The 14,904-nt window shown below is 34.8% G+C and overlaps 1 protein-coding gene across 26 annotated transcripts in view; it reads right to left on the reverse strand.

Annotated features, from left to right (window-relative positions):
- The window catches only part of LOC109057157 (neurexin-3a), a 270,223-nt gene that overhangs the window by 37,161 nt on the left and 218,158 nt on the right, over positions 1 to 14,904 (reverse strand). For all 26 annotated transcript variants that reach the window (XM_042742036.1, XM_042742019.1, XM_042742035.1 and 23 more), the window contains one exon: positions 7,264 to 7,435. In XM_042742036.1, coding sequence (XP_042597970.1) covers positions 7,264 to 7,435 — 172 coding nt within the window. The remainder of the gene's footprint in view (positions 1 to 7,263; positions 7,436 to 14,904) is intronic.

Consider the following 14,904-nt stretch of genomic DNA (forward strand, 5'->3'; position numbering starts at 1 on the left):
AAATGGAAAATATAAAGATAAAAGGTTATTCTAAATATTAATAAATACTATATAACACTGAAATAAAATGTATTTATTATCAAATATATTTATTATTAAAAATATAGACCAATATTTTTCACACAGTACGATAAATTTGGGAATGAGAAATAAATTACAATCAACATGAAATCAAGCCTACTTTTTTTAAATTATATGTGCATACTAAATATTGTGTTTCTTTCCGAAATACATTACATTATGGAGGTAAAAAGGTTTGCATAAAAGGCACAAAATGGGGTACAGTCGGGCATCATTTCCTCATTTCAAGCCAAAGGTAAATGAGCACTGAAAGATCTGAAAGTCTACGGTCTCCTGCATGAAAACTCCAGTTACTGTGAGTGAAGAACTAAATATGTTACTCTGTCCACACACTTAATAAACCTTTAACTTTGACAAGGAGGAATTTGGAAATTTAAAACACTCGACTCATAGCCCCAGCATCTGTCTAATTCTCCCTCTCCAGCCTTTTCTGTATTCTTTCCCTGAGCACTCCTCTTACTTGGCTTGTATCTCATTCGAAAGAGTCTTTCTGCACATTATCTCACTCCAAACACATCCCCAAATAAGAAATGTGACTCCAGAGGATTGTCCCTCAGTATCTGAGGAGACAATGAGAGTGGGAACATTTATCCGACCATCCTTGGTGGTTTCATTTAATCGTGGGATTAGACAGACAGCTCATATTGAAAGCTTATCTCTTTCCTCCTCTGGAGAGATTTATAAGGGCAACAGATTTTGTTTTTGATACGAGTAATTGTATTTGGCTCATAGGATACACAAGTATCTATTTCGCACATACGAACCCTGTCTTGAATCTTTTTTGCGATAAAAGGTTCCTTCTTTGTCAAAAATGCAATCTTGTCTTTTTGTTTTGAAAGATAATTGTCTTCTTGCATTGCAGGCGAGCCGCCCGGCTCCATCTGCGCTCAAAAAGACGAAGGATTGCTTATCGTGAAATGTGTGCTGCTGACTATGGGACTCGATCAGATTACAGAAGATGGTCAGGTTTTTGTAAGTTGCTTCTGAGATGCTCGATAACATTTTTTTCCTCCTATTTTAACAGGAGGTTTCTGAGGACTTCCAAACTGCCTTCTGGTAAGACATGCTCAAGGAAGAAAGAAAAACATTTGGTCATCTTATGTGAGTCATGTGAAAAAAAAAAGAGAGAATTAAACTCATTCATATTAAACAGGGTTGCACAAATAAACAGAGGATAATGGAGATAAGCAAAAGCAGACAGAGCAGGTATGGCTTTTTTACTGCAATTTACTGCATCAGGAATAAGCTGACTTTAGAATCAGAATTCAGTCTCGAGAGGGAAAAAAGCCCTGTAATGCTTGAACAAAAGAAAGGATATGCAACCTTACATAGAGGTTACAAAAACAACTTGGATTTTTGGTCAAAAACATCATGTACGTCATCCAGATATTAGCATTAAGGTGGCGCGACATGTTATGCGTGCTTGCAGAACATACTGATTTAGAAGTCATTGAACTGAAATGGTGTTTCTGAAGCACCATGGGACCCTAAAGCATAATTTCTGAGCTCGCTTCAGCAGCTATAGGGATGACACATACGGTAACCACATATGATTACACCTGTGAGCTCAATCTCTGCACATTTATACATAATAGGGTGCTGTAACTGCCATTTATGAAAAAAAAAATTCTAATGCCTTCACACTTAACATATTCAAAATGACTGGCAAAGAATTTAAAATGACTTTTCAAAAGTAGAATAAAAAAGGGGAATCTATCTACAGTATATCTATCTATTCATCTATCATCACTTGTAAAATTATACACACAAATACACACACACACACTCTCTCTCTCTCTCTCTCTCTTCAATTATTGAAAGGATATGTTTCACTGTACAAATGATTTTAAAAGAGTTCATTAGTGTCTATAAGTATTTATTAGGATTTATTTATTATTATTTGTTTTCCTGCAGGGAAACTTTTTTTTTTAACTTGAAAATTTTAAGTTTAATTCAATGTGTTACCGTTTCTTTGTTGTAAAATTGACCAGCAATTTCTGAGTGAAAAATATTTCAAAGTAAATCCTATACCAGATTTTTACAGTGTGGAAAAAAAAAATGCAGTTGTACAGTATGAACTTATTCTATTCAAAGAATATAGGAATAAATGAATGCATTGAACCATCTGCATGCAGTATTACAGCACACACACATACAAAAAAAAAAAAAAAAAAACTATATATTTTACTAAATTTACAATCCAGTCTAAGCAGCAAGCTGCACCAATGTAAGATTGTGCTTTGCACATATAAATTAAGTCATAATCATTCTTTTACATGCAAACAAGCCTTTTAATCCAAATTAAGCTTCTTTAGATTGTGCTTTATTACATATTAAATATAGATTGCACTTTAAAGAAATACAAAGCAGATAAATAAATCTTGTATCAGAATAGTACTTTTTAGCAGTGTAAATCAAGAGCATCATGGTGAATGAAGTGGACCTGGACTAACAGTTTTCTGCAGGGTGTGCGACAAAAGATGTGAAATGAATATCTCTACCAACCTCGCTGATGGTACAAAAATGATACGGTGATTTGACTGAAGTATGGCGGTCTGAACTACTGTCAGTGCTATAGCAGAATAGCAGTGCCCATCGCATATAATCGTCTACCATTTTCCCCGCTGTCATTTGATATTACCCAGCCTGGGTCCTGGAACTGCCAAAGCAGCCACAGGGACATCAAAAAGCCTCTGCACAGCCATAAAGAAAGAAGTCATCTTCTTCTCGACATACACACACACACATAAAGATGCAGACAAGGACACACACCGTCGAGCCATCATATTGCGCACACGTGTGTCAAAAATGATATAACATCCCCTCCGTGCTCCTTGTCGTAACCCCTGTCCCACGAATACGCTTGTCTCTTAAACATAGCATCAAGTTGCCGTCTGATTGACACACTCTGACATTTCCTGCCAAACTGCAGGCGTGTGTGGGACAGTTTAGGGCTGCAGCCAGAGTGATAAAGATTTGGACTGATTCCATTTGCTTTTGCTCTATTTTGGTAAGGAAAAGGCGATTTTTCAGTTTCCCTCGCCTCTACCATGCAGGTTATTTTATTTCCTATTTTGGTTTAACCAAAAAAAGTGGTGCCAGTATTAAAATTGTATACTTTTATAACTAACTAAATAAAGAAATAACATTAAATAATATTAAATTAACATAAAAAATTGAGTGAGTTTCAGATGATAGCAAAGGTAATATGGTGTAAAAAATAGAAAAATATATGTAAAATATCTAAAATATATGTAAAATGTTTACAAATGTGTAAATAAAAATAATAAAATAGGAAACAGTTATTAATACAATATCAACATATAAAATTATGTTATAATTAATTAAAAAGGTAATGTAGATCTAAAAAACTGAAATGGGCATGAACATTTAAATACCAATATCAACCAATACTGCTAAATTTAAACATATCGGATGATAAGTTTTGTGGTTGGCTCTAACATATAGGCTAAATAAAAATATGAAAACGACAGCAGTACAGTCAGGCAGTTTAGAAGTTGTTCAAAATCACTATCTTCAACTTACTTCTGAATTAAACAGCTGTATTTTAATCAGAATCATTCTGAGCGCTTGTTATAAAGGGTTAAAATAGATCTCGTGCAACACTATTCGATACTCTTTGTGTTTGAATGCGGTTAGCATATCAGTGACAATGTGAGATAATTCTTCACAAGACTTAGTATCTGTGGTTTTCTAAATGTCTTATACAGTAGCTTGCAGTTGTTAGTCCAAGGTACAGTTCCTTGAAAAGAAGTTGCTTATCTGGCTCTTGCAGTGAGTTAGAAAACTACATTTCCACTCCATAAGTCCATTATAAGGTAAAGCTAAGGGAACGAGAGAAGATTGTGCTGATTTTCAACTCCAGATTGCCAGCTACAGCCTAAATAATAGACACCATTGAATTTCCCTTCAGCGCTTTCTGGAAAAATCCAAGCAAATCCAGTCAAAAAAAGCACACCTCCTTGCCTACAACCGACGAGTAATACAAGCAAAAGAAGTAAGTCTTATGCTTACTCATATTTGTTAGCCGTTACTGGAGGGTGTGCGAATTGTATTAGGAGATGTGGTGGCACTTGGCTCGTATTTCTAGTAAAGTGAATAGACAAGCGCAGCACAATTTATTCTCAAAGTAAAGTTCTCTGAGTATTCTGCACATGGCCTCGGGTTACGTTGTAATGACAGTCGTAAGCTTTAGGTGACCGCTCTTGTGGCCCAGTAGACATCTCTGCTTGACCTCTTGGGACCCATGGGAGATAAATAGGCAGTGTGCTTGAAAGATGCAACAAGCTAACTTGCCCTTGCTATTTGTATGTGCTTAGCGCAGCAAGGTACAGTGTAATAACTTTGCAAAAGCACAGCTCTAGAACCGATGTGTCAAAACTATTAGGCATTAGTTCTTTGACGCATTAAGAAAATAAAGCACAGATGTTGAGCGCAGTTCAGTGCTCTCCATGGGTCTTCAAGAACCTGCTTCATTTAGCATGAAAATTAAATAAAGGATAGCATGGCAGCGCACCAAAACCTCACAATATCACTTGAGACCTGCAGCTCCGTCAAAGAGACCAAATATATTTCTTCATCAACCTCCTGACAAGATCGAATTGAGAAATCAAACATTACAAAGAAATCAGTGCCAAAGCAAAGAGCATCCTGCCATGAGGGGACATCTGTCTTCAAGCATAATCATATTCTATTCGCAGGTGGCCATCTGAATATATAAATATTTTATTATCATGTTGAAACTTTGGCAGAGAAAGTAAATTTTGCTGACATTTATATAGAAGTGTTATACCACCATGCCACCTATAAATCTCAGTGATATATTTCCCCAGCTCTTATGCGAGTCTGCTGCAAATGCCCATGTTGGCAAAAATGAAACTTTAGACCTAAAACAGGCAGGCGCTGACTTCTGTATAATGCATCCATATGAACAGCACGGCGACACGCTGCTGCATATATTTTTCATGCCTAATATCATTCATATAAATGGCAGACTGATAAATGGGTGCATTAGTAGAGTTGGCCACATAAAATGGGTTTATTCAGCGCCGACAGAAACACAAACTGGTGCCCTTAGATGCTCAAACAGAAAAAAATGGACACGCTGGTGTAATGAACAAGACAAATTACTCTACACTGGATTTGCATGGGCATGTTCCTTAAAAAATAATACAAAAGTTTGCATCATTTAGAATTTCTTATAATTATGCACCAGTAGCGATAATGCTCAACAAAGCATGTCTCTTGTGTGTGAGACCCAGCTGAGGAGACTTTGAGGAGAAGTTTGCGGTGTATAATCTCTCTTTAATACTCCCACAAAATGAACTGTACTCCATGTACCTGCATTATAGAAAAGATCCAACTGATAGCACATTACTCTAATGCTATCCAAGTAAATCATTGTGACGGCTTCCCTTTCAATGATTTTGTACTTATCTTGATTTTTATATATAAAGTCATGACAACCTTAGAGGTTTCAGACTTCTCGACCTTCCCCAATTTATCCAATCATACTAAATGGAGTAAAATGTGAGCTTAGAGGAACTGACTGTGTCATGATTTCCCCCCTTTGCTCTTGCTTTCAACTGAGAAGAGATGTAATACTACTGTAGGTATGGTAAGAAAATGTAAAATGGAAAGATGTCAATCTTTTTCGTTAAGAACACACCTGAGGGGAAGGAACCAGATTCGGTCTCGTTAATTTATAGCATCAAGTTGAACTTGAAAAAACAGTGTGGCGCAGCTTAATCACGGCCATTTAGAAGGTATTAAATATTTAATATTAATTTATTAATATTAGTTTTTACAGTGGACAGGGCTGTAAAGTGTGATGCTGCAGAAATTCATAAACTCAGATTTACTGTACAGTTCATAAGTTTGGGGTGGCTGCATTTAAATCAGTAATATTATGAAAAAGTAACTATCTTCTATTTTAATAGATTTTAAAATGTAATTTATTCCTGTGATGGTAAAGCTGAATTTTCAGCAGCCATTACTCAGACAGTATTCAGTGTCACATAATCTTTCAGAAATCATTCTAATATGCTGATTTTGTGCTCAAGAAACATTTATTATGTTGAAAACAGCTGCTTAATATTTTCATGGAAACTGATATATTCTTTTTAGGATTCTTTGAAGAATAGAAAGTTCAAAAGTAATAGAAAGTGTTTTTTTTTTTTTTTTTAAAAACAGTACTCTTTTGTAACATTATAAATGTCTTTACTGTCACTTTTGATCAATTTAATGCATCCTTGCTGAAAAAAATCTAAATCTTGATGATCCCAATCGTTTGAACGCTAGTGTAGATGGAAGAGATATACACAGCTGATGTGACATGCTGAAATATAATGTCTGGAAATTGCAGTCTTTCCCCTTTCATTAGATAAGAGCTGTACTTGCATGCCTAGGAAATAGCAGCCTGAGGCATTATTAAGATGGCTGCAGAGTGAACTAACTTGCCTTCAAGGGACGTGGCTGGTACATGATTTTCCTTTTATACTTTAACTAATTTCTTAGAAGTAATAATAATAAAAAAAAAAAACAGCAAAAAATAAAAAGAGATATAATATTAGATTTGTGAAAAAAACTACTGTATACTACCGTTCAGAACCTTAGGGTAATTGCAAATAAATTAATACTTTTATTCATCAAGGATACCAGCATATTAGAATTCTGAAGGATCATGTGACACTGAGGACTGAGTAATGATGCTGAAGATTCAGCTTTGCCATCACAGGAATAAATTACTAATTAAAATATATACAAATAAAAAATAAAAAGGAGAAATAAAATTAAAAAGTAAACTTGTCAGCTACTTCCACACCATGTCCAATGCTTTCCACAGAAGCCCACACAGCGGTGCGGCAAAACAAAATGCCATTATTTTCCAGGCACGGAAGAAAAACAAAACAAAAAAACATCTAATTGACAATTAAATGCAATTTAGGAAAATAGGAGAGGCTACAAATGTACTGTTTGTTGGTATTGTTGTGACTGAGGCTCACGGGATGTTGCTAAATGAAAGTACACTGCACAGTCACTGGGGAGACAAAGTGACTTTAGAAATAGCTCGAAAGCAGTTGCTGTCCAGTTCTGTGCGTTGTCCATACATCTTCTTGATGTCATAAGCCAAAGGTTGAAGTGGTCGGTGAGAGGTCTTACCTGAGGGGAAGTGCTCATTGATGGCCCAGTTGTCCACCTGAAGTGTAGCATTGCCCCCATTTCGGGTGAAGCGCACTACATGGTACTTGCCGTCATTTACAGCGGTGCTGCTCTCCTGAACAGTTATGTCAGATGTTCCGATGTTGAATGTGACTCCAATTTTGCCTTGTTCCTGAAAAGTATGAGAAAAATATCAGTTTTGTCCACGACATCTACATTAACAACAAACACATGGGATGAAATCAGGTAAATTTTGTTTATTTTTGCCATTCAGATTCACCTTATGTATTTTTCCTGTATTTGCCTCAGTGAAGAGATGCATTTATTCTGTGTTGATTCATTTTTAATGACGCATTTGCCCTTGAAATCTGTCACCTCTTGCTTTGCTTTTGTTCTAGCAGGATCCTGAATAATCTATTAGCATTAGTGACCCCTGATAAACTTGTCTGCTTGATGAAAAGTATTCATCAGCCATTAGCGCACCCCCCCCCCATCTTTGGAGGTGAAGAATCTGGCTCATTGATTTACATAATGCAGTGAAAGTGGACTAAATCAATAGCATTAGCTAAAACAGAGAAAGAGATAAGAATGATTAATGGAACAGGAAGGTGTGCAGTGTTTGCCCTCATGGATCCAATAGGCTGTGTGCAAATGTAGCTGCAAAGATTCTCACTATAAATTAATTAGCATAGCCTCAATGAGCATCGGTGGAGCAGGAAGCATTGAGGAAATGTTTCATCCATCGTCAATGTCATGAATTAACTATGTGTTTTTAAAGTGTCTGCTGGAAACCAGCCTAAGCTGGTTTGGGTTTTGGGCCCTTGTTGGTTGCTCAGACCGGCTAAGTCAGCAATTCTTTTTTCTCTGCAACCGTTTCATCCTCTCTAACACACTCTCTCTACCCCCCTCCTGAGCCCCGTGTGTTGCATGGATATATTTTATGGTTATGTTAAACCGAATCTGGTGTTGTTCTTATCTCTTGCAGCATGGAAAATGACAACAGATGATAAATTGTATCAAGGGAGATGTTTATCACCGCAGAGTGCATTTATCACAGAAAAATCTCCCTGAGAGAAATCTGGGCCAGTTCTCTCAAGTTCATTTGGAAGACTTTCCCAAAGAACGGAATCCTGTGTATATTCTTCTCTGTTTATGTCTTTAATTAACCCTAAAGTTTTATTGATATTGACTTTACTGATTTCATGTTTGCTATCCCAGAGACCCCAATGATGTACACTTCATCTTTCATTCACCAAGGATGCATTACATTTAACAAAAGTAACAGTTAAAAAATTCAAAATATTACAAACAAATGTGTATTTCAAAAAGATGCTATTCTTTTTATCTTCTATTAAAAAACAATCATGAAACACATCACAGTTTTCAACCATTTTCATAATCAGGTTTCAAACACAATATTAAGAAATGTTTCAAAGCCAGCATATGAGAATGATTTCTGAAGGATCATGTGACAATAATGACTGGAGTAGTTGCAATTTAGGTTTGCCATCACAGAAATAAATGTAATTGATTTAAAACACTTAACAGATTTTAAATTTTAATAATATTTCACAGTATAACTGTTTACTGTATTTTCAAACAAACAAAGACTGCCTAAGTAATGTGTACAGTTTTTTTTTTTTTTTTTTTTTTTTTTTTACATATTAAGAAAATATATTAGATCAATTTTGTAAATATGCACTTCCTCAGAATTCAAAATTATATGTAATGATAATTACATATAAGAATACTGCATCTCACTGTTCAGTGTCACAAACTATGAGTGGAACATTTTAAAACACTGTTTAAGTCAAATATAATTTGAATAATGCCTCACAAGTTCCCTGTTTTCTGCTATTTGTTTTATTACACACCATCTTGCTTTTTTTAATTATACAAAACTGACATGTTAAATTGACATTCATAATAATTACTACTACAAATAATTGTTTTCTTTATATTCCATGCAATGCCTCCTTTAACTATAATAAATGGCCTATTGTAGCTTATGGCTATATTATGTGTGTTTATTTATGTTTTTAATGGATAGATATGCATAAACTTGTCAATGTGTGGTATAGTTTTAATGAAGTGTTTGTGTTCAATGATACTTCAAGTCCCTTGAGACCATCTTTATAGAGGAAGGAGGATTGTTACTATGTAACCAGGCCTTTCTTCCTGCATGAAAAGCTACAGAAAACATATCTCTGCCCTCTTATAAAATATTAATGAGTTGAAAATGAGTCAAATTACATAAAGAGAATTTTGCTAAATCTGTTTCCACAGACTTACACATACATACACACAAAGTGTTATGAAATATCTAACTGCCCTGTTACTTTTCACTTTGTGAAAGCCTCTTGCTGCTGTATTACTTGTTTGATCACAGAAACACTCTTTTACATTTAGCATCAAAGAGTTTATAAGTGTCTCTTTCTTGCACTCTCCTTCGTACATCCATCTCATCCCCCTTCCACATTCCAATTCCAATACTGCAATGCCTTCGTATCCAGGAGGGTAAAAGGACAAATAAACTCTTGGTTTTTGAGCAAGTGATACATGAAAGGAAATAGTCTGTCACGCACACACACTATATTGAGCATCGTGTCAGTGCTGCATACAGGAAGAGGGAGCAAATACAGAACAAGCTTGGTGCAATTTTTCTATTATGGGTCAATGACAAATAAAGACAGTCAAGATCAATGAAAAGAAGAAATGCTATCTTTTCATTCATGTTGGTTTCAGACTTTTTTTTTGAAAGAAAGAAAAAGAAAATGAATAACTATGTATATTAGTATCACCTTCAAGTAACAAACCCTTTCCTTGAATACACTTCATTATTGTTTTCAAAAAATGATTCAAGGTAAAAACAAATACTGTTTTATTATTATTATTATTATTATTATTATTATTATTATTATTATCATTATCATTAATCATTATTATTATAATGAATCATTAAAGTTTTTTGGGGGGTTACACAATTTCACCTGAAATAACCAATAAATAAATAAATCAATTAATAAAAAAATAAATAAAACATGACACATATTCATGCATAATCAGACATGTTTTATGATTTTCTTGTTTCATTACACCAAAATTGGTTCATGCACTTTATGCTAATATTCATTTTTTAATCTAATAAAGTTGGTTTTATTTGAAACATTTTATTAGAATTCCGGGACTTATCACTTTAATACAATTTCCAAACCGCCTACATTTTTTTATTTTTATTTAATTTATTTCAATAATCCTGAACTTTAAATACAAGGCTGAATGCCACTTAATACTTTTGGATGATGCTTTTAGGACATTATTAAAAAGTACCCAGCCAAATATACAACTCTGTAGGCACAGTGTAAAATGATTGGCACGTCCAATTACTCATTAATTGTGTATTTGAAGTGGAATAGAACATAAAAATAAATAAATAAATAAATAAAAAACTGATTGCCAGAATGAGTTTGAAACAATGGGTCACATAATGATTTTGCAAGCAGAAAATCTAAACAGATAAAATTAGACAGAAATAGATGGCAAGAAACCCTGTTCCTTTTGCAACCCTGTGCAAACAATCAAAGCTTAAATTAAATCTTTATATTAAAAGTATATAAACAGACCCCACAAGTCTGAAACCATTCAAAGAGCAAATTTATTCATTACTCATCAGACGTTGTCTCTATGTTGGATAATGATCCATTAAAGTTACGGCGTGTTTACAGCAACAATCTCTACTGCTGAAACCCCAATCCACATCATTCATAATTGAATCTCTCTTTTATTCCACGGGCCACTTCATTTGTTTCGCTGTTAACCTCCATCAAAATATTATAACGCGCCATTTTGATATGCCTTTCAGGATAAACTAAACAACAAAAAATTGCAAGTAATAAGCAAACAGCAGTAGGAACAAAGCAAGTGTGGCCTTTTTTGTATTCTGCGACACGCTCCTCTGAAAGCCAGACAGAGTCCTGCTCCAGAATGCAAACTCCAATCATTACAGTCATCAATTGTGCTGTTGTTGCTCTCCTCTGCTGTGTGAGGAGCAAAGAGGTTTGCCCCACTGTATCACCTGGACAAACTGTTAAGTGGCTAAAAGATGAACCTTCTCTCCCTGTGAATGCCCTTCTGTTGAGAGCTGATAAGGCGAGATGCTCCACAATTGGTAGTAAAGAGAAAATGGAAGTGACAATATTTCGTAGCTGATTGTTTCATCAATATAAGAGTCGATATTTTCAAGTCTGCTGCTAAATAGTGTGGGATCTTTTTCGGAACAACTTCATTACTTTCTTTTTAATCTGTGTCTCACGGTGTGCCGTTTAGCAAGTACAAAAGAATAAGAAATGGCTGTGGGATACATTTAATGGAAAATTAGCTAGTAAACAAAATGGACATGCATTTGCAACACTGCATATGTTTTAGAGTGTTAATTGAGAAACAAGATGGGTTTGATTCTTTGTTGCATTATTACAGCATTTATAGTATAATAAAGACACTTTCACTTTAGATTATGGGGAAAGCGAGGAATTGTGTTTATGATGTTTTGTTTATCGCACTAATTAGACCAGCATGGAGGGCTGAAGTTTCAGCAGCTTGACACTTGCAAACGCCTTATTAAACAGAATGAAAGCTTACACATAACAACGAGATCTAAAAATGCCTTTAAACAACACAACAATCATCCAGTCGAGGAACTGAACTCAAATAAACCGACTACAATTAGTCTTTCAAGTCGCTCATTGCTACTTAAACTACCGACAGAAGATTTTCAATTTCCCACAGCCTTTCAATTGGGTTTGCTGATACAGGCGAAATCTCGAGGGAGCCTGGTGTCCGTGGGACATCTGCGTTGAAGAGCTGCTGTGTTTCCAGAGTAGTTTATGGAGATATCAAACATGTTGATGAGGCAGAAAGCGCTCTTTAATTCACTGCTAGCTGCTGATTTGCCTGCCAAGGCTATCGGGTCCACAAAACACAGACAGCTGCCAGACAATACTTAATCTACCCAGAACTTGCTTCATCGACACTCTTATATGGCAAACGGAAAACAACATGGGGGGAGGAGTATTATGAAACAACTTTGCTGACAGTAAACAGAGTCAAAGTTTCTTTTAAAAGTACAAACACACATCTGAAAAGGAAAAATGCATGGCGAGTTTGAGACTGAACGGCCTTCAGTGGTTCATATCGCGGTGTGTTTCAAGGACAGCACTGCTCTGTTTTCTTGCTTTTTAAAACAAAAATGAAAAAAATTACGAAGGTCCTAAACGCTTGGATGTGAGACATTCAGATATTGATTTATGGTCTACAGGTAACAAACCAAAGAGTACAATGCAAAGCACTTTAGAACACCGTCTAGTAGAATTTTTCATCTTTCCATTATGCACACAGACCTTGAGTGTATAAATAATAATATACAGGACATATAAAAGATTCTATGCGAAGTCAAGAGGACCAGATGCCTCATAACTCTAAAAACATACAAATAAAAGGAAGGCAGCTGCTTATCACATTGAGTTTGATCTGTCATGTGAGCAGAATATGAGTAGCCACATCCTCAGGTTGTGTTTAATCTGCGTCTGATGCTGATCAGTCAAAATGTTATCTAAACAGCCCTCTGCGACATTATAAAGTACTCCACCTTGAGCCGACATCCACTAGATGTTTTTTTTATGAAGATCCGTTCTGCAGACCAAAGCAAAGCTGAGAGATGTGATTAATCTTTTTTTTTTTTTTTTAATTTTCTAATTTGCTTTGTCAACAGAACGAGATGGAACTTATTTTGGGGGGAAGTGTGGTTCAAAACGTGCCGAAACGGCAGGAGAAAGCCATCACAAAATCATCTACACTCTGATGGTTCGTTACACTTTATTGGTAATTAGATCACCATTACCCGGAGGGGGCAATCCGATTATGTGGGCTACATGTCGTTAAAAACACAACTCATACTTCCGAGTCACTAATTCAAATCACAAATGAAAAAAATTAAATAAATAATAATAATTATATATATATATATATATATATATATATATATATATATATATATATATATTATATATATATATATATATATATGCTAATGAGATGCAGAATGGGCATTTAGCTTAGAGCGTAAACTGACAGGGAAAAAAAAAACACACACACACAAAAAAAGATTTTCCCCAAGAAAATTCTCAGAACTGAGTGGAACATCCTGATTCTGGAAGTTAAACATCATATTCATGTGCATATTTACATGATCTCACCCTAACAAGCAGAGGTGCTGTGTGATCAAGGGTTCAGGCTTTGGAGCCCGAATGGTGGGCTGAAAGGAATCCCACCCTTTGGCGATGTTTACAGCATAAAGCTTAGTTAGGCAGTTTCAGAGACAGTTGATTTTCAAAGCAGACGTTTGCTCTAACCCCCGTCTAACCCCCAAGCAGTTGTTTCCATGGTTACTGTAGCTGCCACATTCCACAAGTCATCATGTGAAACAACACAGAGATTGATCTGACATGTTTCACTCACAAATGACATCTGTCATTTCTGAATAAACGCTATACCTCATCTAGCAAACATATGATCAGATGAGTGCACAGCGATGTGCATGAAAAGATCACAATTTATGACTAATTTCTTTTGAACTTGAGTTTGCATGTGTACTGTAGTTTTGATGATGTCATGAGTGCATTGCTGATGAGAGAGCATTTCTAAAGGAAACTAATTCACAATGATCCTGAAAATAAAATAAAAAAATAAATAAAAGGGGCGCTGCTGTGAGGAGATCTAAGAAAAGCATCACATGTTCATAACTGCATACTAGACCTTTGGTGGAAACAACGGCACACCTTTTTTAGTGCACCATATGAGTGTGGAAGGCGTTATATAGGAAATATTTAACTGGATCCATACAGATGTTATGCTGTAACCAGTTTGTGCAGAAATAACTTAAGTGCATGAAATAAAGTTGCAAATTGTTTTACAGAAATTACGATATTTCATTGCCTTCATAAATCACACAAATGAATGAACTGGGGTAGGGTGTTTATATCTTTTATGATATGCATTAATTGTTTATTACAACCAACTATGCAGATTATAATGTTTTTAGCCTTTGAAAGAACATGTTTTTAACAGAGGCAATCAAACACACTTCTGAATTTGTTTTGAATAAATGTGCAGTTTATTATGTTTTTTGATTTACGGAAATAACTTGTTTATTGCAGATCTGGTAAACGCTGCAGTCCGTAATGATTTTCTGGACTAAACTGAGTGTTATCAGTTATATAATATAATATAATAAAATATAATATAATATAATATAATATAATATAATATAATATAATATAATATAATATAATATAATATAATATAATATAATATAATATAATATAATATAATATAATATAATTCAAAGTTTGGGGTCAGTAAATTTTTTTAATGTTTTTGAAAGAAGTCACCAAAGCTGCATTTGTTTGAATAAAAATACAGTAAAAAAAATAATAAACTAACTAACTAACTAACTAACTAACTAAATAATTCAATATTGGGGGGAGAATTATTTGAAATACCAGTTTCCTATTTTAATATATTTTGAAATCGAATTTATTCCTGTGATGGCAAAGTTGAATTCTCAGCATCATCACTCCAGTCTTC

Source organism: Cyprinus carpio, chromosome B17 (genome assembly GCF_018340385.1).
Source record: "Cyprinus carpio isolate SPL01 chromosome B17, ASM1834038v1, whole genome shotgun sequence".
Taxonomy (NCBI): domain Eukaryota; kingdom Metazoa; phylum Chordata; class Actinopteri; order Cypriniformes; family Cyprinidae; genus Cyprinus; species Cyprinus carpio.